We start from the raw sequence: 26,392 nt of genomic DNA, 5'->3' as shown, positions 1-26,392 counted from the left end.
AAGTATATAAAATTGGTGATTTTTCAATAGCACATGTGAACACACCAGTGTCTTATGTTTTATGTCACGGTCAGCAGCAGGCTATGAAGGGAAAAAAAAAATTCCCCTTTAAATTTGTAATTTTTAAATAGCAGATTAGTACAGACTATGCCACAATTTATTTATTTTTTTTTAACCCAAAAGGTTGTATATTGAATAGTGGAATAGAAAAAGTATATAAAATTGGTGATTTTTTAATAGCACATGTGAACACAGCAGTGTCTTATGTTTTATTTCACGGTCAGCTCAGCAGCAGGCTATGAAGGGAAGAAAAAAAAATTCCCCTTTAACTTTGTAATTTTTAAATAGCAGATTAGCACAGACTATGCCACAATTTAATTTTTTTAACCCAAAAGGGTGTATATTGAATAGTGGAATAGAAAAAAGTATATAAAATTGAAAATCACTCAATAGCACATGTGAACACAGCAGTGTCTTATGTTTTATGTCACGGTCAGCTCAGCAGCAGGCTATGAAGGGAAAAAAAAAAAAATTCCCCTTTAACTTTGTAATTTTTAAATAGCAGATTAGTACAGACTATGCCACAATTTAATTTTTTTTTAACCCAAAAGGGTGTATATTGAATAGTGGAATAGAAAAAAGTATATAAAATTGAAAATCACTCAATAGCACATGTGAACACAGCAGTGTCTTATGTTTTATGTCACGGTCAGCTCGGCAGCAGGCTATGAAGGGAAAAAAAAAAAAATTCCCCTTTAACTTTGTAATTTTTAAATAGCAGATTAGAACAGCAATCTGTAGTAAAATATAGCTGAACGCTGCACACAAAAGACTGATTAAAATATATTTTTTTCTCCCTCCTCCTCCTCCTCCTCAGTGGGCTCAAGTGAGGGCAAAAAGATCGTTCACTTCACCACCCCCCACACAGCAAAATTGATGTAGATCGCTAACGGACGATTGTTCTGTCCCTGCCTAAACTCTCCAGCCTGTCCCTAAAATGCTCAAATAACTTTCCCTGCCTACACTCCGACCTGTCCCTTCATTCTTTTCGGGCACAATTTTTCCCTGTCTGTCCCTAATCAGCAGCCAGCACGTATGATGTGTGCTCTCTCCCTACACTACAGCAGAATGGTGTAGTCTGTGTCTCTCGAGCTTATAAAGACATGGGTCACATGCTTCAGATGGCCAATCACAGCTACTAATACATTAGTAGGCATGGCTGGGATGGCTTAAGGCACACCAGTTATACGCTTGTTGATTTGCTGTTGAAAGGCCGCCATTAAAAGCGCCATTACATACAAAACAGGAAATAAAATTACCGAACACGGATTTTAAACCTGAACATACAGTAAAGTTTTTGGGTCCGTGTCCGGGTAGCAAAAATCCAATTATCCGGTACGGACCAGAACAATACAGTCCGTGTTCGCTCAACACTACTCATGGAGGAGGCCCAGGCACCCTCACTCTGGTCAACCATGCAAATAGTGCTTACGAAGCTAGCTCAGGATCTAGCCTCCCATAAAAAGAACTCACCCCAACCCCATAGGGGTGAAAACCCATTGCGCAAGGGCCCTAATGAAGACCAAAAAAGTTGGCGGTGTGGTTGCTATGGATACATATCCAACAACTGTGGGAGGTCAGGATTCAGGAAGCCAATCAGGCCGTCATTAAAATACGGACTTCCTGGGCAGAAGGACAATCACCCAACAAGTTTGAAGGTCACTCCGAACCTAGTGGTGTCTGCCCTAGTCAATGGGCAAGAGGTCACTGTCATGGAATATGATTTATATGTGAAAAGGTTTGTAGCCTGGGAACATCTGGGCCCCTGTGGGATGTCCCTAATCTGCCTAGCTAAAGGCATCACTTGGGTGAGGATACAAATCAAGGACCAGTTGGTGGAGTGGGTTGAAGTAGTTGTGATCTACGGCACAGTTTACTCCACAGTGCCCATGGTGCTGGTCAAGGTAATTTGGAATGACTTGAATTTGCCCCTTCTGGTAGCCAAATGTGGGCAGTGGGGCCAGCGGGCCTGTGGATGTGGCCTGCGGGTAGTATGGCACAGACTACTTAAGAATTTTGAGGGACAATGCAGCGCTACTACGAGGTACCCTGAAAAAGTGGGGGAGGTCTGTACCACCCCCCGCCCCCAAAACAAATGTCAATCTTGGCACCCCTATAAGAGATGGTCTGGTCCCTGCCAGTAGGGGCCCACAAGAAACTACAAGGAGCTACCGTTATGCCACAACCCCACAAGGATTTTGCAATGCTAAGGCAATGGATGAGGCGCATACGTTTCACTGCGGAAGGGTGTTAGAAAAGCTCGCCAACCTAGGAACAACATCAATCTGGCTGCCCAGGCATGCTGCTTTGGCAGACATATACACTGTGCCTCGCCACTACATCTTCGAGGCCCAAACAAGAATTGGTATGTGCCCCCTCGCAGGCAATCGTGGCTTCTTGGGACGAGACCCATTACAAGTCCATTTTAGAAAAGTTGGACATTTTACCTTGCCTCAACAGAGATTTATTCATCAGCTACTGGAGAAGCACTTATTGGTGTTCGGCACCTGCCTTAAAGAATACAGATTCACTGAAGCCATTGAGCACCCTATTCATACAGGGGACACATGCCACATCCTGGAGCGTTACCTTCAATTTCCCCCAAAACTGTGCCAGGCGGTTAAGGAGTCACTTTGCAATATGCTACAAGGTGGGGTGATCCAGGAAAGCCACAGTCCATGGGTCGCTTCTGTTGGGCTGTTGTGCTGGTGTGCCAAAAGAACAGCAGTCAACAGTTCTGTGTGGACTATTGCAAACTTAATGCATGCACCCACAGGGACTCTTACTCCCTTCCTCGGCTTAAGGAATCCCTGATGGCACTTGGATAAGGCAAGTTTTTCTCTACTCTGGACCTGGCCAGTGGCCACTGGCAAGTCCCAGTACATGATCAAGTCTGAAAAAAGACCACCTTTATTACATCCCTGGACCTGTTTGAGTTTATTAGTATGCCCTTTGGCCTCAGCAACACCCCAGCCCCTTTCAACACCTAGTGGAGAGATGTCTTGGGGGTTTCAACAATGAGACTGTGCTCATTTACCTCAATGATATTACCATCTTCTCCAAGACATTCAAAGAACATTAGAAACATCTGGACTGGGTGTTATCCCGTTTGGCGCAATATGGCCTAAGACTTTAGCCCAGCAAGTGCCACCTAAAAAGGAAAAGATCCAATACTTGGGGCATGTGGACAAAGCTGGTGGTGTTTCCCCAGAGCGGGTAAAGTACTGGCCATCCAGGATTGGCAACCCCAAATATACCTATTAAGGCAATTCACCAAGCTAGCTGCCCCGCTCACCCAGTTGTTGTGTGGGCACAGTATCCAACGGTAGAGTGGACCCTCGCCCTCTATTTAAGCCCAATGGCATGAACCGCAACAGCAGGCTTTTGAAACACTTAAGCAGAGACTTACTTCAGCCCCATTGCTGGCCTAGACTGATTATACCTAGCTGTTCTGGGTATACACGGATGGGAACCTTCCAAGTACAGGGTGGTCAAGAGAGGGTGATTGCCTATGCTAGCAGGAGCCTACGGCCCACTGAAAAGAAACCCCACAATTACAGTTCCTTCAAGCTCAAGTTGCTCATCCTTGTCTGGGCTATTACCCAAAAATTTGCAAAGTATCTCACTGGCCTAACTGAAATCGCATCCTGAAAGCATTGGAGCCGAGGTGGGCAGCTCGCCTGGCACAGTTTAAACTCCAGAAACATTACCGGACAGGAAAGCTCAATGGGCATGCTGATGCCTTGTCCCATTTTGTAGTGGGGTGCCCAGAAGAGAATGTGGACTCTAACCTGGAAGACACAGAGGTTTCTCCTGTTTTGCCTACACCTGCTGCCTCATGCGCCATTGGGAAGGTGAGGTACTAACCCTCTGGTCAAGGAAGCAGAGCTCTACAGGTAGGAGGAGTGGGCACTGATACAGCAAAGGGACCCAGACCTCATACAAGTACAGCACTACCTCTCTCTCGGAAGTACTGGCCTACCTGTTGGGAATGTCAAAAGCTGTCCATTTTGTTTGAGCAATTTTGTGCCAATGGGATTGGCTAGAATTATGAGGCAAAGTACTCTACCTGCATCCCTTTGGAATGAGATATTCTCTGCCAAGTACTCCCTGCCACGGGTGGCCATTTTGGGGCGGATCAAGCTGAATCACTAGTTTGGAGGTACTTGTTTTGCCCCCATTTGTCACACTGAATACACCAGGCCTGCCAGGAGAGCGAGAACTATACCATCCACAAGGCTCCCACAGAGAGGGTAAAACCCATAACCATCACTAGGCATGGGCTCTGTGATCGAGTCAAACGTAAGTTCGACTCAAACATCAGCTGTTCATGTGTTCGCAGAACACACAAACAAATGGGACGCTCAGCGGGAAGTTTGCCCGCCGATGAACGCCCCATAATGCACTGCGCTGTTGCAGTTCATTGATTGCCGATGATTTGCTAGAGCATCCACCTGACCTATATGCTTTGGCCAATCACAGCACAATGTCCTGTCAGAGCCATGATTGGCCAAAGGCAGGGTGCAAGTCCACACACCACACTATATAAGGCTGCCGCTTATACGGCAGCCATGTATAGTTTGTGTGACAATAGAGATTAGGCAGATAGTTAGTAGATAATGTGTTGAGTTAGTTTAGTACAGTCAGTAAAGTGTAAAGGCATATTCCACTTTTAAAATGTATAGATATGTTGTAGTCCTGGGTCCACTTTCGGTGCTTCCCACGTTTTGTGTCCCTGTCACTTATAGTTCGGGAGCAGTGCCATGTCAATTTGGCGTGGGGCTCCCCTAAAATCCATACCAGACCTGAAAGAAAGAGAACCAGTGCCGTTTGCAGTCTAACCCCGGGCAACTCCCTGCAAGATATTCTGACTATGTTCCTTTAATTTCTTGCTCTGCCTTAGCTATACTTTAATTTTGTTTTCTATTACCAGTCTTATTGTTGGTTTCATGTTGTTGTGATGCTGAGGACAGCATCTGTTAAAGGGGTGGGGAGTGTGGACAGGTGCAGTCTACATTTTTCACTGCAGGTTGTGCTCTTTCCCAGCAGCACTGTTGTTGGAGAGGAAGTCAAGAGGAACAGGGTTCCCCTACAGTTTCCTGGGTCACTGGGGAGGGCATCCTATTGGATACTGCCCCTAGGTGACTCTAGCAGTCATCTTGGGTCAGACAGAGCCTATTTAAGGGCTTGGCTCCCAGGTTTGGAGGGCATTTTTTAAGTTGGTAGAGTAGGGACAGGTACCCATACTGTTAGGGACAGCACTAATGCTAGGAAAGGTTCCTGATGAGGAGGGAAAACGTAGGGTTGCAACTTTTCTGGGCACTAGATGGCCAGGTCACATTCTGTGCCTCTCAACAGATGTCGTCAGTCCAGCTGGAATCTGCTCCTCTGTTACTGGCTGTTCATGAGTGCACCCAGCCAGGTAGCCTGCCCACAGGTTTATTGTAACTGTTGCTGAATTATTTCAATACAAGTTCTGCCCTTCCCCATGTCTGTGTGAATTCTTGCTGCCACACACACTGTACCCCACCTACAAACTTGTCAAGATTCATGGAGGCTGCCATTGGTTATTATTCTTTCTGAAAATGCAAGTTGATACTGACCTAAGAATTTTTACAGAGATATGGAATTCTGATTCTCATTCATAATCTGCTTTTTAAAGTGGCATCTACATTTTGGCTTTGCTCACTGTTTATGGCTGCACATGCCTAAGTTTTTCCTTCTGCAGAGTTCCCGTCTGGCAACATGCCTGACAAAAGTTATTTTAGTGCAAAAATAAGCAGCCTAGTTTTAAGTAAAGGAAGTGTTTTTCATGCATACGTACTGTATATAAGACTGTTTAAAGAAGCATTGTAACAATGCACAGAGCAAATAACCTTTCAGACAGAGAACTATTTAGTCTTACAAAGCTGCAGCGCCATGCCACTTAGACCAGGCCTATTTCTGACACTTGTTGTTTACAGGTAAAATCAGTATTTTTTGCTAGAAAATTGCTTAGAACCCCCAAATATTATATATATATATATATATATATATATATATATATATATATATATATATATATATATATATATATATATTTAGCAGAGACCCTAGAGAATAAAATTTAGTTTATTGCAATACTTTATGTCACACCGTATTTGTGCAGCGGCCTTACAAACGCAATTTTTTTGGAAAAAATACACTTTTTTAAATTAAAAAAAAGGAAAACACTAAAGTTAGCCCAATTTTTTCTATAATGTGAAAGATAATGTTACGCTGAGAAAAAAGATACCCAACATTTTATGATTTAAAATTGTGCATGCTCGTGGAATGGTGACAAACATTGGTACTTAAAAATCTCCATAGGCGACGCTTTAAATATTTTCTACAGGTTATCAGTTTAGAGTTACCGACGAGGTCTAGGGCTAGAATTATTGCTTTCACTTTAACAATCGCCTCACATTTGTGGTTTAAACATTATTAACATATGTGGGCGCGACTTGCATATGCGTTAACTTCTGCGTGCGTGCTCGAAGGGACGGGACACTTTCAATTTTTTAATTCTTTTTCTAATTTATTTTTAATTTTATTTTTAATTTTTACACTGTCCCTTTTAAAAAGTCCCTTTTTGATCACTTTTATTCCGATTACAAGGAATGTAAACATCCCTTGTAATAGGAATAAGCAGGATAGGTCCTCTTTAATGTGAGATATGGTGTAAAATAGACCTCAGATCTCGCATCTACCGTTAAAAGCAAAAAGGTCCTTGGGAGGAAGTGAGGTATGACATCGCTCCGGTCCTCCAAGGCCATAGATTTGAGTGGAGGCCAGTTTGCCCTCACTCAACTTCCTGCACAGCACCTGAGACGACCGGATCTTTTTCCCCCGCTATGAAAGTGATCCTGCGGTGAATCTGCCACTGGGACCACTTTTATGTGAAAGAGGATCGCCCGCCCTATATGAAAATATTGGGGTATAGCAGCTATCTGCTGCAATAACTCCAGTATTTAACATCAAAATACTGATGTAAAACTGCGGCGGGTGGTCCGGAAGTGGTGGTGAAAGGATAAGTACAGCCAAAGCTCGTTTGGCTGTACTTCCCCTGTGGATTACAAGAGTACAGTTCGTTCTCCACTCCTGTGACCCATTTTCAGCAGACAGTGGGCTGAAGTCACAGAGCCAATCCAAGCTTGCGCAAGATTGGGACAATAAAGTTGGGCTTTGCCCACATGACTGGACCGGCATCCGGCCTAGCCTCTCAGCAATCTGCTAAGAACCTGAGCCATCTGCTCCCACCCCCTGTACAGCCCAGCGCTTTACTGAGTGCGGCGCAGGGGGGGGGGTGTCAAAAGCAGAGAGCATTGACTGACAGTCATCTGTTCACAGGGCTCTGAGAACCAAGCGATCAGCGGTCTTAGAGCTAGCAGGGAAACAATGCAGAATTGGAGTGATGCTGCACCCACCTAGCTAAGTATGATTTTTGCAAAAAAAAAAAAAAAAAAGCCCAGCCTCTCTTTTAAAAGGTGAACTATGATGGCGAGGATTACATTTTTATCTGAATTTCTAATCAGATTATTTATATCTGTTTTTTTTTAGCAGTAGTTACCTCCTTTCAGGCAGGTCTGAAGGGTGGGGGAGAGGGGGGAGAGTTACGGTGTGTATAAATTTCAGCTTGAAACACTGAGCTCTGTAAACAGGCTGTTTTCAGCAGGAGGTAAGAAGACGCAAGTACCAAAAGCTCCTTCTGGCCTAAAAAGAAAATGCAAAATATGAATATGTATTATTTTATATCTATGTGTAAAAAAACCTTTTTTAGTTCTGGCCATAACATATAAAAAAATATATATGTCATATCCAGTGAAAAGAGAGCTGATCTAGTAAATTATAAAGCAGACCTAAAATCAAGAATAGTAAACCATAAAGTAATGACTTTGACTCTGACTGTCTTAATTAGCATAGGTGATTTTATTACAAGAATCACTAGCAAAAATATTTTAGTGTTTAATATCTTAAAAATATAGGTACCAAAGTTGGCCTATTTACAGTCTTTGGCTGTCTGCTTAAAGGTCCACTCCAAAAGATTACTTAAATAATAATATTTACTAAAATAAAAAAGTAATAGAAAATTTGCCAGAAATTATTATACCAGTCAATAACCTCATATTTACCATGTTACTGTTCATTTTTAATACCTATTTGAAATATGTACCCACTTGCTCTCTCTGGGCTAACTCCCAGTTACCATGCGAGTGCTTCTTTTTTAAGCATGACACAGAGACATTGACAAATCTCTGAAAGAAGATAAACATTTCCAAACTGTTTGTTCAAATAGTACAAAATTAACATTTTATTAATTGTATAACTGTCACTTACTTTTAGAATCCTAACTGTTCATCGGTGGACTGTCTCCTTAAGAAATACTACTTATCAACTATGTACTCACTAGAGTTTATATTTGGCATTCTTGGGAACAGCGTTGTAATGTTTGGCTATATCTTTTGTATGAAGAAATGGAGCAGCGGAAGCATCTACCTCTTTAATCTGTGTTTGTCAGACTTCGCCTTTCTCTGCACTCTCCCTCTACTGATTGTAAGTTATTCCAATGGACACTGGCTCTTTAATGAGTTCTTGTGCTACAGCAACAGATACCTACTTCATGCCAACCTTTATACCAGCATCCTCTTCCTTACCTTTATCAGTATTGATCGATACCTTCTTATCAAATTCCCTTTTAAAGACCACATAATGCAGAAGAAAACTATGGCAGTCACCATATCCGTTGGGATTTGGATTGTGGTTTTGTTAGAAATCTCCCCAATTCTATTATTCATAGAACTGCATGAAAAAAGCCAGTGTCTCAGCTATGGGAGTTCTGGGGTGGCCTCATCCAGTTTCATCTACAGTGTTTGCCTTAGTGTCACTAGCTTCCTTATCCCTCTCTGTACCATGTGTTTGTTCTACAGGAAAATGGTTTCTTTTCTCAGGAACAGGAATCAGCAACTTACAACATCCTTCTCTCTTGAGAAACCTCTTACTTTAGTATATGTGGCTGTGATTGTGTTTTTTATCCTTTTCACCCCATATCACATCATGAGAAATGTAAGGATCGCCTCACGTACGGAGGAATGGAAGCTGAGTAACGAGACAATGATCACCATCAATTCCATTTATATCATCACACGACCTATTGCATTTCTAAATAGTGTAATAAACCCTGTGTTCTACTTTCTCATGGGGGACAATTTTAGGGAGATGTTGTTGGCAAGGGTTCGAAACATGTTTCAGGTAATAAATTGTCAATGTGCCTATAAATTTAGCTCTAGTCATCAGGAAGCTAGAGACTATAGCACAGAATCAGAGCAACAGGTAGGGTAAATATTGTATATACAATAGTGTCATTTTCAGCATTTTCCATAACATGGAACTCCTATGTGCTAAATATTTATGTTATACGCTATTCCTAAAATAAGAAATAATGTCTAAACATATTCAATATATGATTGGTGTATTATCTATTAAAGACTTGTAGTCCTAATTTATAACAGGACAATTTCTAAACAGCATGTGCAATAGTTTAGAGCTACGTTACATTCCAGAATAGACAACAAACTCCAGTTATGACTATAAGGCTGACATTATCCTTAAGGGACAAGTTATCCCTATGAGAACTAAACAGTGTATTTGGATTTCTGCTATTTTATGCCAAATATCCAACTCTATTTATTTGAAGTTATTATCTATGCTGATTGATGACCCTGTTCAATAGAATCTTGCTTACGATTCTACCTTGTGCATATATATATATATATATATATATATATATATATATATATATATATATTATCATGGCTTTTTTTCAGCTGGAACTTGGTGGAACTCGGTTCCACCACCTCTGGCTAAGATCCTCTTCTCCATGCTCACCAGTATCACTTGTAAACACAGAAGTCCAGCTTCTGTGCAGTATTCACAAGTAATGGCACCCCCATTGGATGATCTCTCTGCAAGTGAGAGAGAAGCAGAGCCACCTACAGTGTGCAGGGAGGTACTAGAGCCGACTGTGTGCTTCAGCCTAATAAAGCAAAAAAAGCAAAACGTGGAAAATTATGAAGCTTTTAACCACTTCAATACAGGGCACTTTCACCCCCTTCCTGCCCAGGCCAGTTTTCCCCTTTTAGCGCTGTTGCATTTTGAATGACAATTGCGCGGTCATGCAACACTGTACCTACACCAAATTGATGTCATTTTCCTCCCACAAATAGAGCTTTATTTTGGTGGTATTTGATCACCTCTGGGTTTTTTCCTTTTTGCTAAACAAATAAAAAAAGACCTAAAAGTTTATGTTATACAATTTTGTAAATAAATAAGTTTTTTCCTGCACTGATGAGCACTGATGAGACTGCAATGACAGGCACTGATGTGGAGGCACTGATGGGGTGGCACTGATGGGGTGGCACTGACAGGCGGCACTGATAGGCAGCACTGATAGGCGGCACTGATAGGCACTGATATGTGGCACTGATAGGTAGCACTGATATGGGATCCAAGGGAAACCTTGGGATCCAGTGATCACCAGTCAGTGTGGTTTAATATAAGAACTGTGAAAGAGTCACACCACACAAAAACAAAAGTTTTAGATTTTAGAAAAACAGACTTTTCAAAAATGAAATTAGTCATAAATGAGTCCTTATCAGACTGGTACGGATTACATGGAGTCCAGGAGAAATGGGACTACTTAAAAGGTGCATTATTGAAGGCAACAGAAAATTGCATTAGACTTGTCAGTAAAAGCAAAAAAAGGAAGAGACCACTGTGGTACTCAGCAGAAGTGGCCCAAATCATTAAAAATAAAAAGCTAGCATTTTGTAATTATAAAAAAACCCAGAGCAATGAAGATAAGGAAATCTACAAGATTAGGCAGAAAGAGGCCAAGCAAGTTATAAGAACTTCTAAAGCGCAGGCAGAAGAAAAACTAGCTCAGTCTATGAAAAAGGGGGATAAGACATTCTTCAGATATATAAATGAAAAAAGGAAATTAAAACAAGGAATAACTAAATTAAAAACAAAGGACGGAAGGTATGTAGAAGAGAATAAAGGGCTAGCCGACTGCCTTAATGAATACTTCTGTTCAGTTTTTACAGAAGAAAAAGGAGAAGGACCTCCACTTGAAAGGATGACTAATGAATCGTTTGATGCATGTGTCTTTACAGAGGAAGACGTTCTAAGATTGCTGTCTAAAGTGAAGACAAATAAGTCACAGGGTCCTGATGAGATACACCCAAAATTATTAAAAGAGCTTAGTGGTGAGCTGGCAAAACCATTAACAGATTTATTTAACCAATCATTAGTAACAGGAGTCGTCCCGGAAGATTGGAAATTGGCAAATGTCGTGCCCATTCACAAGAAAGGTAGTAGGGAGGAATCGAGCAACTATAGACCAGTGAGTCTGACATCAATAGTAGGCAAATTAATGGAAACCCTATTAAAGGATAGGATTGTGGAACATCTTAAATCCCATGGATTGCAAGATGAAAAACAACATGGGTTTACTTCAGGGAGATCATGTCAAACAAATCTTATAGATTTTTTTGACTGGGTGACTAAAATAATAGACGGTGGAGGTGCAGTAGACATTGCATATCTAGATTTTAGTAAGGCTTTTGACACTGTCCCACATGGAAGACTTATCAATAAACTGCAGTCATTGAGCATGGACTCCCATATTGTTGAGTGGATTAGGCAGTGGCTGAGTGACAGACAACAGAGGGTTGTAGTCAATGGAGAACATTCAGAACAAGGTCATGTTACCAGTGGGGTACCTCAGGGATCTGTACTGGGACCAATTTTGTTTAATATCTTCATAAGTGATATTGCAAAAGGCCTCGATGGTAAGGTTTGTCTTTTTGCTGATGACACAAAGATATGTAACAGGGTTGATGTTCCTGGAGGGAAACGCCAAATGGAAAAGGATTTAGGAAAACTAGAAGAATGGTCAGAACTCTGGCAACTGAAATTTAATGTGGATAAGTGCAAGATAATGCACCTGGGACGTAAAAACCCAAGGGCAGAATATAGAATATTTGACACAGTCCTGACCTCAGTATCTGAGGAAAGGGATTTAGGAGTAATTATTTCAGAAGACTTAAAGGTGGGAAGACAATGTAATAGAGCAGCACGAAATGCCAGCAGAATGCTTGGATGTATAGGGAGAGGTATAAGCAGTAGAAAGAGAGAAGTGCTTATGCCGCTGTACAGAACACTGGTGAGACCTCACTTGGAGTATTGTGCGCAGTACTGGAGGCCATATCTCCAGAAGGATATAGATACTCTAGAGAGAGTTCAGAGAAGAGCTACTAAACTAGTACATGGATTGCAGGAAAAAACTTACCAGGAAAGGTTAAAGGACCTTAACATGTATAGCTTGGAAGAAAGAAGAGACAGAGGGGATATGATAGAAACTTTTAAATACATAAAGGGAATCAACTCGGTAAAGGAGGAGAGCATATTTAAAAGAAGAAAAACTACCACAAGAGGACACAGTTTTAAATTAGAGGGGCAAAGGTTTAAAAGTAATATGAGGAAGTATTACTTTACTGAGAGAGTAGTGGATGCATGGAATAACCTTCCTGCAGAAGTGGTAGCTGCAAATACAGTGAAGGAGTTTAAGCATGCATGGGATAGGCATAAGGCTATCCTTCATATAAGATAGGGCCAGGGATTATTCAGAGGATTCAGATATATTGGGCAGACTAGATGGGCCAAATGGTTCTTATCTGCCGACACATTCTATGTTTCTATGTTTCTATATGCAGCATTGGTGGGCACTGATAGGCGGCACTGCTGGGCACTGATAGGCGGCATTGATGGGCACTGATAGGTGGCACTGATGGGCACTGATAGGTGGTACTGATGGGCACTAATGGGCACTGATAGGCGACACTGGTGGGCACTGGTGGGCACTGATAGGTGGCACTGATCAGCACTGACGGGCAGCACTGATGGGCACTAATGGGCACTGATAGGCGGCACTGGTGGGCAATAATGAACACTGGTGGGCGACACTGATAGCTGGCAATGATGGGCACTGGTGGGCAGCACTGATAGGGAGGGCACTGGCGGGCAGCACTGATGGGGAGGGCAATGGGGGGGCTCCCTGAGCCCTGATTGCCATCCCTGGTGGCCATAGTGGGCATCCCTGGGGTCATAGGTGGGCATCCCTGGGGTCATGGGTGGGCATCCCTGGTGGTTCTAGTGGAACCCCCCCCCCACGAGGGTCTGCACTGGTAATCAATGATCTGATTACCAGTGCCGACCCCCCCCCCCCCTGTCAGGGGAGCCGCCGATCGGCGCTCCTTTACTCGTGCCTGTCAGGCACAAACTAAGGAAAGCCGATCAACGGCACTTCCTGTTTACTATGTGACCTGCCGTGATTGGACACGGCTGATCTCATGGTAAAGAGCCTACATCAGTAGGCTCTTTACTGAGATCGGAGATGCAGGGAGTCAGAGTGACACCTCGCATCACCGATCGCCGCTCTGCACGCCCCCGGGGGGCGCGAAGAGCTGTATTATCCTGCCGCCGTCATATGACGTCCGGTCAGGATAATACAACCACAATCCCGCCGTCAATTTGCTATAGGGCGGGCGGGATGTGGTTAAAGAGGGGTGAAAGTTAGATGTGGATGGGGGGTGCAAAGGTAGGCAGTTGTGGAAAAAGGCTGAAGGTGTGCAAGGCACCCCTAAACTCTGCACTCTGTGAAGGGCATCCCTAAGCTCTGCACTCTGTGTGCAGGGCATCCCTAAACTCTGCACTCTGTGTGCAGAGCATCCCTAAACTCTGTACTCCATGTGCAGGGCATCCCTAAACGCTGCACCCACTCGCTGTTAGTGAAATTTGACCACACCCACTATTTGGAGCAGTTTGGAGGGCGTGTGTGTGGAAAGGAGGGGGGTTAGGGGATCGTGCTTGAGTTCCTGCATCTATTTTCTGAGAAAAAAAAGCCCTGTTTATTATTATAATGCCATTGTATGTATTTATAAAAGTTAATTGAGCCTAAGAAAATGATGAAAAGGTTTGTATCTTGGATTTTTTGCATGCATTCCCTGTACTGTCAATTTTTTTTTTTTTACTCCAGAGGATTTTTGAGCATGCATGGTTATTTGTATAGTATAATTCTGCAAAAAAAAAAAAAAATCAATGATAAAACAGAGGATAGGCTGCAGAACATGAAAAATCATTGAAAGATTGGCATTAATTAATTTAGTAAAAGGTAGTGAGGACATTGACCCTGATTTACTGAAGTAGTAAAACATTTTCACTTTCAAAGTAATTCTTCACTTATCTAGTGAGGTGAAACAAGGTGAAAATTTAGTTTGCAAAGAATACAAAATCACACGCAAGAACAATGAAGAATAGAATTTCTACATGCATTCGATTGGATGACTGAAAAAACACTTTACCTCATTCACTAAGCTAAAATAAAAATTTACATTTTAAGGAAAAAAATCACTTTGCTTAGTGGTTTGCAAGCAAATATCCTGTTTTGTTTTGTTTTTTCTTGCATATGATTGGGTATTCTTTGCAAAATTAATTTTTATTTGTTTCTCATGTTTACTAAAATAAGTGAAAATGTACTTGGAAAATTTATCATGCTTTACTGCTTTAGTAAATGAACCACTGTTAATATAGAGTTGCTTCAGACATCATCCCTTCTCCTCTGCTCAATTTTTTACGAATCAGACAATCCGTACTTTGTTTCCCAAATAATTTTTTATTTTAAGGTATGAAACACAGCAAGTTATTTTTTATTCTAGTTAGTAATGTATCCTGTCAGGCTTCTTACTAATTTTAATCAAGACCAGTAAAAAAAAAATATATTTTACTGCAACCTTTGTAAATAACTCGTTCAAGTCTGCAAATAATTTAAAGATCATCTTACCCTATTATCATGGTGGGTGCTAAAGTAAAACTTTGTGCCACCCTTACATGCATACATATCTGTTTTTAGAACTTTAATGTTCATTATATAAACTCGTATTGATTAATCACATACAGCCTGTATTCCACAAAACATTGCTAGTTTCCCTTACTTTTTTTTTTTTTTTTTTATATTTCTTTATTAAAGATTTTCAAATACACATGATAAAAAGAGATTGTAGTACAATTCATTACATTCTTCATCCAAAAAAAAAGTATGCAGTTTTTCCCCATAGAACTCCCCATTCTCCCTCCCTCCTATTTTCCCCATCCCTATCTCCTCTCTGTCTCACCACTACCGACAATCCCTATTTTCTTTAAACTTTTGCCATGTCTCCCAAATCTCTATCCTATTCTCATATTGTTCTTCTCCCCACACCCTTAGAGCTTCCAACTGTCTCGTTTTCTCCACTCGTAGTAGCCACTCTTTAAATGATGGAGGTTCCTTCTCGTTCCACCTTAGGGGGATTAAACTTTTTGCAGCGTTTAACAGATGTGGAATCAAGGATTTTTTATAATGTTTTATCGACATCTTAGTCCCATGAAATAAACAAACCCATGGATCTTCTTCGATGTTTATGTTGGTGATTTTTTTAATTGCATCTAAAACTTCCTGCCAATATTTTCTGATTTTTGGGCATTCCCACCAGATGTGGGATATTGTACCCGTCACCTGACATCCCCTCCAGCAATATTTTGAGTTCTCCCCATGGTATTTCCCCACTTTATCTGGGGTATTATACCATCGGGAGACCAGTTTATAATTAGTTTCTGCCATACTCATGTCTATTGCGGAGCTATGAACCAGTTTCAGACTTTTTTCCCATTGGAAACCTTGACTATGAGCACCTAAATCCATTTCCCACTTTTCCGCAAATGGAGGCAATGCCAGCTCTTCACCTTCATTAAGGATTTTATACACATTTGAAATACTATTTCGTATTTTCTCCGATATACATATCTGTTCAAATGGCAATAATTCATTTGCCTCTCTAATCGGCTGAGGTAGGGAATTAACGAAGTGTTTCAGCTGGCAGTACCTCCATTCCGTGAGGTTCCAGTCCCCCCTTTTTTTCAAATCTGCAAATGTAATAATTTTTCCTTGTTTCATAATATCCTTTAACCTTACATCCCCCTCTCCCATCCATTTTCCATATTCCTTACCGACCCCTGGTGCAAAAAATTTTGTGCCTTGGAGTGGGGTTAGTGGTGAGTTATATTTCCATTTTTCTCTAGTGTATATTATGTCCCAAATTTTCAATGCCTGTCGTGTGATGTCGTGTGTATTACTATTTAACTTTCTATATTTTGCTGGGATCCAGATCATTTTCCCTAAATCAGTGTCACTCATTGTGTTTTCAATTTTAACCCAATTTTTTTCACTCTTATTTTTTCCCCATTCCAACACCCGTGTGAGAATTGATGCCTGGTAATATTTTTTAAAATCCGGAAGTGCTAACCCCCCCTCTCTCTTACTTTTACTTAATGTCGTGTACTTAATCCTTGGTTTTTTATTTTTCCACACAAACTTGGTTATGAGTGCTTTTAATGTTTTAAAAAATACCCGTGGGATCTGTATTGGTATCATCTGGAATTTATAAGATATTTTAGGTAAAATTACCATCTTTATGATATTAACTCTTCCCATCCATGATATGGCTCTCGGTGTTAGTCTATTTATTTCTGTTTTGATTTCGTTTAATAAGGGCAGGAAATTTATCTTATATAGCTTTTCGGGATAAGGGGTTAGTTTAATTCCTAGGTATTTTAAATCTTCTTTTCTCCATAGAAAGGGGAACTCACTTTCTAGCCTATTCCTCTCCTGTGTACTCATCTTAATGCTTAGAATCTCTGATTTTGTTTGGTTGATTTTAAAATTTGAGAGTTCTCCATATTGTTTTAGGTTTTTTATTAAATTTGGCAAGGAGATTCTAGGGTTGGATACATAGAACAACAGGTCGTCTGCAAACGCAGCTACCTTATGTTCCTCTTTCCCCACTTTTATCCCTTTGATGTCTATGCTTCCCCTTATTGTTGCTAATAGTGGTTCTAGCGAGATCACAAACAACATTGGAGACAGGGGGCACCCCTGTCTCGTTCCGTTGTGCATCTCAAAAGGGTCGGATAATATCCCATTAATTCTTATTCTTGCGGTGGGTTGGTTGTATAATGTCCTGATCCAAGCCATCATCCTCGGCCCCAATCCTAGCTCCTCTAGTGTTCTAAACAAAAATTCCCAATCGACCCTGTCAAATGCTTTCTGAGCATCAATCGACAGAATCACATTTGGGGTTTTATTTTTGAGCATTTGGTTCATCAGCAAGATTGTTCTAATGCCGTTATCTCTACCTTGTCTGCTTGGTATAAAGCCTACCTGATCACTATGGATCCACTCTTTCATTAACCTTTTCATTCTCATTGCCAGTATTTTTGTGAATAATTTGGTATCTGCGTTCAAAAGAGATATCGGTCTATAGCTAGAACATAACGTTTGATCTTTTTCTTCTTTAGGTATAACTGTAATTGAGGCTAGTAGGGCTTCCTTACTCATATTAAATTTGGTACCTAGTCCATTCATATATTTTTCAAGCCTTGGGATAAGAAGATCTTTAAATTGTTTATAGTACCCGATGGTAAACCCATCGGGTCCTGGGCTTTTACCCACGGTGGTTTCTTTTATAGCTCTGAATATCTCCTGACTTGTAATTGGGGCCTCTAGTAATATTAATTTTTCCTCATCGATTTTCTGCATTTTTGCTTTTTCCAAATATGTTTTGATCTTTCCTTCTCTATCTGAACTATCCTCTTGTTTTCTCTCCCCTTTTACTGCATACAGGTTACTGTAATATCTTTGAAACTCCCGTGCTATTTCAGTAACTGAATGGACTAGTTCCCCGTCTTTATTCTTAATTTTGTCAATATAATTCCTTGCTTTTTTTTTCTTAGTAATTCTTGCCAAATTTTTTCCTATTTTATTTCCTTCCACATATTTCTCTCTTGCCACCCTATTAAAATCTTGTCTGATTTCCTGTTCTAATAGTTCTTTTAGTTCATCTTTTTTCCTCTCCAATAGGGGGTTAAGATCAACCTTGTTTGTTTTTATTTTTTTTTGTTTTTGTTCTAGGTCGTACACCTCACTCATCAATCTATCTTTGTTTTTAATTCTCTCTCTCTTCCTTTGTACCCCTTTTGATATTAATATGCCCCGCATATAGGCTTTGTGTGCCTCCCAAATGATGTTTTTAGGTGTCTCCTCTATGTCGTTATTTTGGAAATAGAATTCTAGTTCTTTCTCAATTTCCTTCCCCCATATTTTATCCTTAATTAATTCTTCGTTGATTTTCCATGCATTCATTCTGGGTTGTTTTTTACCCAATTTCATTTTTAATATAATGGGGGAGTGGTCTGACCAGGTTCTTATCCCAACCTTCGCCTCTGTAACTTTTTCTATCCAGCGGTGTTCTACCAGGAAGTAATCAATTCTTGAGTATGTCCCGTGTACATTTGAATAATAGGTATAGTCTCTTTCTTTTGGGTGGAGGATTCTCCATATATCTGCCAATTGATTTTGGTATAATTTTCTCTTAATCTCTTTATTCTGGTGAGTCGAGATTCTTTGGTGCCTCGCTGTATTATCTATCTTTGGATCGAGGCTCAGGTTGAGATCCCCTGCTAAGACCACCCCTCCTTTTTTAAAGTTTATTAATTTCCCCAAGGTTCTACCCAGGAAGGGCCCTTGTCCCTCGTTAGGGCTGTATAGGTTTGCTAATGTGACCTCCTCGTCATTTAACTTTCCTTTCAGGAAGAGAAACCTTCCCTCCGGGTCCACCAGCCTCTCCTCCAGTACGAATCTCGTCCCTCTGGCAAACCCAATTGCTACTCCTCTAGATTTTTTCTTAAATGAGTCCGCATAGTACCATGTAGGGTGTTTATGTGAATAAAACCTAATATTTGTAGAGTGCGTAATATGTGTCTCCTGTAGGAATATTACATCTGCGTTCAGATATTTAATTTCTCTCATAATTCTCTGTCTCTTAACCGGGGAATTCATTCCCCGTACATTATAAGATAGAAAATTTACCTCTTCCATCCCTTTATCTTGTTGTTCCTATTTTCCCATATTTTAGTTTTACTCCTTCTCTTTATCTTTTCCTCCCCTCTGGGTTTGTTTGGCTGGTGTTCTCTACGGTTCGGGCTCTCCCTCTTATATGTGGGTTTTTGTCTTTCATATGAATAGGATATTCGGGATATTTTTATTTTTTCTTTTTTCCTACTTCTAACCTCCCCCCTTCCCTCCCAGCCCACCCCCCATCCCCCCTCCCTCCTCCCCCCTCCCCCAGGCAAAGCTTGCCTCCTTGGGCACCTAGTTACCACTTGCCCCATTACTAGGCTAGTCGATTTATCCACCCTCCTTTCCATCGACATTTCCCGGGGGTTGAGCTCTGCTCCTGCTCGCCAATCATTCCCTTCCTCCCTGTCCTTGGGGTGAAGGTTGAGATTCACCCTAGTGCCTCCTTAGTGCCACCCTATTTAGACTCTTTATATAATGCTCCCTATCCTCCTCCCCTCCCTCCAACATCTCCCTCCCCCCCCTCCCCCCAGTCAAACCGCCTTTTCCCCAGTCCGAGCATCAGTCTTTAATTCTTCTCTTTACTCCTTTTCTTTTTCCTTATCTCTTCCTGCCACTCGTTTTCATCTTCAGAGTCCTCCTCCAGGGGGTCTTGATGTGTCCATCCCGGAATCTCCATTACTGGTAATTTCATAGCCTCGCAAAAGGTCAAGGTCTCTTCTGGGAACCTCAGTAGGGCCGTCCTTCCATCCTTTCGTGCTCCCAGACCTGGCGGATGACTCCAAAAGTACTGAATATTTTGTTTCTTTAATGCCTCTACCACTGGTTTTAAAGTGCGTTTTCTATTTATTGTATCCTGAGATAGGTCTGGGAATACTTGTATCGCTTCATCTTCATATCTCATTATTGGTCTGTCCCTCATCTTTTCCCAGATTTGAGCTCTTACATCATATTTATGAAATCTCGCTATTACATCTCTAGGTTTATCTTTTGGAGCATTCAGAGGTTTCCGTATTCTGTGGACTCTTTCAAATTCTATTTTATCAGTATTTTCTTTCCCTAAAAGAGGATTGAAGATACTTTCCAGCATTTCCTCTAGTTTTTTTTCTCTGCCCTTTTCCGGTAGCCCCCTAATCCGCAAATTCTTCCTTCTATTTCTATTCTCTTGATCTTCCATCTTGTAAGCCATATTCCTCTGGTCAAACTGCATTCTCTTCATTTGATCTTTTAGTTTTTTTAATTTTTTCCCATGAGTGTTGATCTTCATTTCTGTTTCTTCCACTCTTATCAGGGTATGTCCTAGGTCCCTATATAGGTTTGACATTTCAGATTTGATTGACCTCTCCAAATTGGAGAACATTTCCATCATTTCAGATTTTGTAGGTGGCTGATCTCTTCTCCTCAGATCTTCTTCCCTTCCTGATTCGCAGTCACCCATAATTTGTGTACTCTCCCTAGATGAATCTATAGTCTCCTCTACCGGAGGCTCCAGGTTTTTTGTACCTTTAGTCTTCTTATTCCCCTCATTATTTTGTTTTGGTTTTACCACTGGTTGATTTTCCGCTACTTCATTTTGCCCCCTCCCATCCTGAGTCATATACTTTCTGATAGTCCCCGGGCTTGCTGTAATTTTAGCGGGTTTCTCCGTCCCCTCTCTTGTCTGTTTATTCTTTATTTTTGACATGATGCCCTCTTTCTGTGCTTACTTCGGGGCGCTGAGCAGATGGTAAAGAAGTACGTATTTTTCCCGGGTGGGTATTCTGGCCCAATGCGCCTTTCAGGTCCCCTTTTCTTTCTTTATTAAAGGCAGTGTCTTGCTGTCACACGAGTCCCCTTACTTTTGACCTAACTATCCAGATGTGCTTACCTCCAGCCTTTCCTAAGCGACCCAGGTTGCACAGTATTTATACTTCACACCACTCTCATATATTATTTATAGAAAACTCTTAACTTGTATTGTAAGGACCTCTACCCCAGATGTATATATTAGAGGCCTCCCGTGGAGAAGTGTTTTAGGTAGTCGCGGAGAATCCTCTCTGTAATTCCCTTTTTAGTTGACTAACTTAGTGGTTCAGGGGGGGGGTTCCGTGATCTTGTATTTATTTATTAGAGCCTAAAGTTTCTGAAGAATTTTCCAGAGTGGTCTATCACATAGACCTTTTTTGAAAGATCTCCTCATTGGGGTATATCTCCTAGGCCCGCTAGATCTTCTTTCTCTAGGAATCTGTGGGGTATCCCCTTTTTTAAGCTTCCGATCCGGAAAGGCCAGGGGTGTTTACTATCACTCCATATTACCGTCTCTTAGTACCTTCCCACCTGGGATTATCTTGATAGTAGTCCCTTACGGTAAAATAGATAATTAGGAAGCTTGCTTATTTACTCCTTTCTCCCCCGGGGGAGATGCTCTATCCCTGGGCAGGGAACATCATAGGGGCCACAGGAGTTCCTTTCATAACATAGTTACATTCTACCCCCAGCCTCCCCTTCTCTCTCCACCTTATTTTTCAGTATATGTTAAGAATAGAGTTAATGGAGAGTTAAATGGCTCGCTTGTTGAATCCTTTCTCCACCTGTAGAGCCTTTCAATATCCTATCTCTGGCAGTTGGCCCAAGGGATTTACCTGGTCGTTATCCCATCACAAACAGTCAGTCAAACCTTATCACCATGGGTAACCTTGATAACAATCACTTTCAGCAGAGCTTACAGTGTGTATTGAACAAGAGGAAAAAAAAAAAGAAAAAAAAAAAAAAAAAGTATATATAATTTGGGGGGGCTTTCACCCTCTCACCACTCCTTTGTGACCCAGTCTCGTGATGCCTCCTTTTTTTTACACGTCAGGGCTCCTTCACTGTATGCCTGTTCGTGTGTACGGCATCCGCAGCGTCTCCCCTCTCGAGGAATCGGACTCCCGCTGCTCTCAAGTAGTGGGTGCTGCTCCTATCCCCTCTCTTTCCCGGGCAATGTTGCCGATGCCGTCCAGCTACTCCCTCAGTCTCGGATGGCTCGCCGTTTTCATATGGAGGATCTCTCTCTGCCGACGGGCTCGAGTGGGGTTGGCTCGTACGGACAGTCCGAGCTTGCTGCTCACACGCTGCTGCACCCTGGTGGCCGTACGGGATCTACTTCCCCGGAGCAGTCCTTCCTTCCATCGGACTCCGCTCTACGGGGGAACCTGCTCTCGGCAGGGATCAACCGACTCTCCGGGTCCTTCAGCAGAGTTGCAGACGGTCACATAGGGGATCGGGTATGGGGTTGTGTCGTCTCGGACTAACTTCTCCTGGGGTCTGGAGGATTGTGAGCGTTCACCATCATTTCTCGGGTGGCTCCCTTGTCGGCACTAGCATGAACTCAGATCTGGCGCCATGACCAGGCTCCTCCCCCCGTCCGAGATGTTCTCTTCCCTTACTTTTTTAATGACAAACAGCTACTTAATAAATATTAGTGTGCCAGCAACAAATATCTACACTTTTTATCACAAGGGTTATAAACAGATCAAAAGATCATCAGTTGTGTATCAAAGCAAAAAGATTTTAGTAATATTTTAGGAAGACTTTTTTCATAGTAGGAGTGGTAATTTTAGTATTTTAGTTCAGAATGTAAAAATGGCCAAATCAATCATATCATTCATCAGAGTTTTAAAAATGGCTTGACAGTTTTCTCATGATTAAAAATATTGACAGTTTATGACCCCGGTTACCCGACATATCGGGTTACATCATAGGTTTGACAATTCTTGTGTAAAATTCAGGGTCCTGGAGATTATACCCCCTGATCCCAGAGGAGGCAATTGGGACCAGCGGATATTGCGGCGTGAAACTCTCTGGATAGAGAGACTGAACGCTACCATGCCCCCTGGACTGAACGAAGCCCACTCTTACAAATCATTTTTGTAAGTCATTCATAACTGAATTTTTTCCTCTAGTTTTTCATCTCTTAGTTTGTTTTCATCCCCCCCCCCCTTCCCCCGCCTCTTTTTTCTCCCCTTTTTTTCCCCTTTTTCCTGTTCTGTCTCCCTGTCCTTCATCAGTAATCCATGCTCAATTTGTATGATGTATATAATTTCTGGCTCTAATTTATAGGGTTTGACTACCCTGTTTATAGCCAGTTCTTATGTGTAGAGTGATAATACCACTTCTACTATATAATACATTTATCGAATCTATTAATATGTTAAATATGTTTCAAAATGTTTATGGTCAATTGCATTTTTGTATTTGGCAATGTATCCCATTTGTGTCACATTTATGTATTTATGCACACAATGTATTATATAATGTGTGTTATTTTTGCGCTCATGTACTTTATTATGCAATATGTGTTATTCTTGTGTCCATGGTTCAGTATTGGCGGCCATGTATCATCATTTCCTTGCCCTCTGGCATCGGCCCGGATACTCATTGTTTTTTTCCATCCACCGTCAATGGGGTGTGACTGCTTCGGGTCTCTCCCCCAATGGCGGGCATGTGACGTCAGGTATGGCCCTTCCCACTATGGGTTCTGGGAGATATGCTGGATCGTGACTGCCATTCCCTCTTCCGCTTCCGGAGCCCCTCCTCCTGCCCCGTGCGGCGGTCGTTGGCGTGTGTTGGTCAACGTCCGGCTAGTGCGCATGCGTGTTTGCGCGCGCACTCCTCACGCCAACCCCGATGTTCGTCAAGACATCTGTCTTGTACGTCATCCGGGTGGAGTCTCCTGGCCATATATAGCGGCAACTTGGCGTCCTTCCTTGCAATCGCAGGGACTGGACGTGTGACTCGGTTTTTCGACAGGTAACTTTTCCTCCCTCTTGTCATCTTATTGGGCAATAGCAACCTGTATCTACTTTATATCTTGGCGGTGGAGCAGTTTACAGACGGGATAGATCCTTGCTATATCTTTACAATTTATGGCTAACCTTCATATGTCTCATGGATGGATCAATATATGGATTATTATCCATTCAGCCTTTACATTTGCGAAACTAGTATTAGATATATGGTATATGGATCATTATCTATTTAGCCCTTATACTTGCTAAACTAGTACTATATATATATATGTTTTTTTGCTGATATGTCAAACTATTACTATACACACATATATATTTTTTGACAACCAATATCTATCTGTACTGCTCCTCCCCTAATATATTGTGATACTATTGCCTATATAAACTCTTTTCAACCACTTGTCACAGTGAATATGACCTGCCTTATGTCCATAGTGATTCCCTATTGAAGGCAAACATATATATACAGTGGGTACGGAAAGTATTCAGACCCCCTTAAATTTTTCACTCTTTGTTATATTGCAGCCATTTGCTAAAATCATTTAAGTTCATTCTTCCTCATGAATGTACACATAGCACCCCATACTGACAGAAAAACACAGAATTGTTGACATTGTTGCAGATTTATTAAAAAAAAAAAAAAAACTGAAATATCACATGGTCCTAAGTATTCAGACCCTTTGCTCAGTATTTAGTAGAAGCCCCCTTTTGATCTAATACAGCCAGGAGTCTTTTTGGGAAAGATGCAACAAGTCTTTCACACCTGGATTTGGGGGTCCTCTGCCATTCCTCCTTGCAGATCCTCTCCAGTTCTGTCAGGTTGGATGGTAAACGTTGGTGGACAGCCATTTTTAGGTCTCTCCAGAGATGCTCAATTGGGTTTAAGTCAGGGCTCTGGCTGGGCCATTCAAGAACAGTCACGGAGTTGTTGTGAAGCCACTCCTTCGTTATTTTAGCTGTGTGCTTAGGGTCATTGTCTTGTTGGAAGGTAAACCTTCGGCCCAGTCTGAGGTCCAGAGCACTCTGGAGAAAGTTTTTGTCCAGGATATCCCTGTACTTGGCCGCATTCATCTTTCCCTCGATTGCAACCAGTCGTCCTGTCCTTGCAGCTGAAAAACACCCCCACAGCATGATGCTGCCACCACCATGCTTCACTGTTGGGACTGTATTGGACAGGTGATGAGCAGTGCCTGGTTTTCTCCACACATACCGCTTAGAATTAAGGCCAAAAAGTTCTATTTTGGTCTCATCAGACCAGAGAATCTTATTTCTCACCATCTTGGAGTCCTTCAGGTGTTTTTTAGCAAACTCTGTGCGGGCTTTCATGTGTCTTACACTGAGGAGAGGCTTCCGTTGGGCCACTCTGCCATAAAGCCCCGACTGGTGGAGGGCTGCAGTGATGGTTGACTTTCTACAACTTTCTCCCATCTCCTGACTGCATCTCTGGAGCTCAGCCACAGTGATCTTTGGGTTCTTCTTTACCTCTCTCACCAAGGCTCTTCTCCCCCGATAGCTCAGTTTGGCCGGACGGTCAGCTCTAGGAAGGGTTCTGGTCGTCCCAAACGTCTTCCATTTGAGGATTATGGAGGCCACTGTGCTCTTAGGAACCTTAAGTGCAGCAGAAATCTTTTTGTAACCTTGGCCAGATCTGTGCCTTGCCACAATTCTGTCTCTGAGCTCTTTTAGGCAGTTCCTTTTGACCTCATGATTCTCATTTGCTCTGACATGCATTGTGATCTGGAAGGTCTTATATAGACAGGTGTGTGGCTTTCCTAATCAAGTGCAATCAGTATAATCAAACACAGCTGGACTCAAATGAAGGTGTAGAACCATCTCAAGGATGATCAGAAGAAATGGAAAGCACCTGAGTTAAATATATGAGTGTCACAGCAAAGGGTCTGAATACTTAGGACCATGTGATATTTCAGTTTTTCTTTTTTATTAAATCTGCAACAATGTCAACAATTCTGTGTTTTTCTGTCAGTATGGGGTGCTATGTGTACATTCATGAAGAAGAAGAATGAACTTAAATGATTTTAGCAAATGGCTGCAATATAACAAAGAGTGAAAAATTTAAGGGGGTCTGAATACTTTCCGTACCCACTGTATATACAATCTACTTTTTCAGGCAGTACCGCTGCGGATCTGCCCTGATTGACCAATACCATATTGACACCTTGCCCAGTCCCTGTCCATAATTATCTCTGGGAACTACCTAGGTAAGATCATATGTATTCATTACATCTCATACTCTACTGTGGTCTCATACAGATGTCCGTTCATGAATGAATTCTTGGGACATTCTGTGGAGATACTACATTATATGACTCATTGTGGTTCCATATAGATGTCTCCCCTATGAATTTGGGACATCTGGTCGAGATACATCTTATTTATTACCTTCTATTTCTTTTCCTCTTGTTTTGAATCCTCAGACCCTAGTACTCACTAGCTGCAGTCCTGCCCTGGTTCTGTGGTCAGTCTCCCGTGTCCGCCCCCGGGGGGGTCTCCCCTTACCTTGCGGTCTTAATCACATTGC

At 41.8% G+C, this 26,392-nt stretch overlaps 1 protein-coding gene across 1 annotated transcript; it reads left to right on the top strand.

Moving 5' to 3' along the window:
• Nucleotides 1-1,475: 1,475 nt before the first annotated feature.
• Nucleotides 1,476-17,532, top strand: LOC309550460 (succinate receptor 1-like; the record flags this gene model as incomplete). The annotated part of the gene is made up of 3 exons (XM_082250833.1): nt 1,476-1,964; nt 8,422-9,408; nt 17,527-17,532. The coding sequence occupies 3 exons, from the start codon at nt 1,476-1,478 to the stop codon at nt 17,530-17,532; spliced, it is 1,482 nt and encodes a 493-aa protein (XP_082106959.1).
• Between the last annotated feature and the right edge of the window lie 8,860 nt (nt 17,533-26,392).

Source organism: Pelophylax lessonae (genome assembly GCF_965119305.1).
Source record: "Pelophylax lessonae genome assembly, chromosome: 3".
Lineage (NCBI taxonomy): Eukaryota > Metazoa > Chordata > Amphibia > Anura > Ranidae > Pelophylax > Pelophylax lessonae.
Note: the sequence above shows the minus strand (reverse complement) of the source record. Positions and strands in the feature narration are given on the sequence as shown.